The following is a 1,929-nucleotide window of genomic DNA, read 5'->3' as shown; positions in this document are numbered from 1 at the left end:
CATCTGATGGTGGAACATCTTTCTTCATCTGATGGTGGAACATCTTTCTACAGCTGATGGTGGAACATCTTTCTATGGCCGATGGTGGAACATCTTTCTACAGCTGATGAGCAGAGAGGAAAAGTCTGGAGACATGGAGATAGTTCAACATCTGCATGATGAGGAGACCACATTAGCTCCAGGGTTTAACATGTGGAAACATGTTGGACATGATGGTTCCTGGTTTTGTACGTTTTTACAAAATAGATATACAGATGAAAAAAAAGAAAAAGATGTGAAACGACTAAATGTTGGACATGTTGGTTTTAGGTTCAGGGTTTTCGTTTTCTCTGGTCTCCATGGTTCTGACTGAGTCCTGCTGACAGAAGACATCTCTGAGTTCTCTCCTCCTCCTTCATGTTCTGGTTCCTCAGAGCTGCAGGACTTTATGCTGAATCATGACCCTCAGTGAAGATATATGGGACGGGAGCTGTTGGAGTTAAAGGGTTAAAGTGCAGCTGAAACACTTTGTGTTTAATCATCAGAGGTTTGTGTTTCCAGGAGGAGCAGCTGAGCTTCAGTCGTCTGGTCCGTCAGTTTCACTACACGGTTTGGCCCGATCACGGAGTCCCAGAGACCACGCAGTCCCTGATCCAGTTTGTCCGGACCGTCCGGGACTACGTCAACAGGAGTCCTGGATCTGGACCCACTGTGGTCCACTGCAGGTAGACCTCAGAGTTTAAAGGACCTCACACTGAATCCACTGCAGCTGTCTGAGGAAAACGAACCTGCGACTGTAGATCAGAATTTTCAAGCTGTCTCACACGATGACGACGTCCTGCTCTCAGCTTCACAAAGAGTTAGGTACGCTGCTGCCCATAGATTTGGAATGATTTGTGTTTTCAGACACATTCCTCTTTATATGTCTCTGTATACACATCAGTCACCACTCTGACCAGTGACTACACGCTGAGTCCCAGTTAGCAGGTGGAACCAGGTCTGACTTCAGGATGTGGCTGAAGAGTGGGACGTCCTGCCCACTGACTCCATCAACCAGCTGGTGGACAGAACATGTCTGAACGCATTGTTCCATGAAAGGGGCCAGACTCAGTAGTAGTGACTGAGGGACATTTAAAGAGTCAAACTGGACCTTCTGATGGATGGGGTCCCATCCAGCACCTGATTCCTGTTAAATGACCAAGGATGAAGGATTTAAACCTCGTGGTTAGTTTAAGCCTGAACACACAGTTTGAAAAGTTAGTCGTGGTTTAATTTTAATGTGATGTGCATCGTATGTATTTTGTGATATCAGTAAAGTTTGGAGAAGGTATAAACTTTATTATTGTGACAATCATTTCATGAGAAGAGGAAAAATATATTTTATTCCAACTTCATGGGCAGCAGTGTAGTTTGGATCCGTTGCTGGTTTCCTCCACCTGCAGCAGCTTCTCATGACCAAAGCAGCTTCTTTACAACAACACAGAGGATCAGAACCGCTCCATTAGCGCCCACTCAGTCCTGCTCAGGTTGTCCGCCTGTTAAATGAAACGTCTTTGACTGGACTCTGGTGTGTCCATCAGTGCCGGTGTGGGCCGTACAGGGACCTTCATCGTCCTGGACCGGGTTCTGCAGCAGCTGGACAGTAAGGACGTGCTGGACATCTACGGCGCCGTGTTCGACCTGCGGCTGCACCGCTCACACATGGTGCAGACTGAGGTAGGACCGCACACACATGCTCTCATGCAGGCAGCCATGTTTGTAGTTTTTAGACAGTCGTTTACCCAGAATGCACTGCAGATTGGTCCAGTTTAAGGGAATCCAGAACCCGACAGCTGATAGTTCAAACAAAGCGTAACAATACTGCAGCACAGAGTAAAGATACTGCAGCACAGAGTAACGATACTGCAGCACAGAGTAACGATACTGCAGCACAGAGTAACGATACTGCAG

General features: G+C 47.1%; 1 protein-coding gene across 1 annotated transcript in view; it reads left to right on the top strand.

The window, feature by feature from the left end:
* Window positions 1-1,922, top strand: part of ptprbl (protein tyrosine phosphatase receptor type B, like) — a 41,606-nt gene extending 39,684 nt beyond the window's left edge. Inside the window, exons 31-32 of the mRNA XM_008294395.1 lie at window positions 541-704; window positions 1,560-1,922. Coding sequence (XP_008292617.1) covers window positions 541-704; window positions 1,560-1,791 — 396 coding nt within the window. The 3' untranslated portion in view covers window positions 1,792-1,922. The remainder of the gene's footprint in view (window positions 1-540; window positions 705-1,559) is intronic.
* The last annotated feature ends 7 nt before the right edge of the window (window positions 1,923-1,929 follow it).

The sequence above is a fragment of the Stegastes partitus genome, unplaced genomic scaffold, assembly GCF_000690725.1.
Source record: "Stegastes partitus isolate 25-593 unplaced genomic scaffold, Stegastes_partitus-1.0.2 Scaffold958, whole genome shotgun sequence".
Lineage (NCBI taxonomy): Eukaryota > Metazoa > Chordata > Actinopteri > Pomacentridae > Stegastes > Stegastes partitus.
Note: the sequence above shows the minus strand (reverse complement) of the source record. Positions and strands in the feature narration are given on the sequence as shown.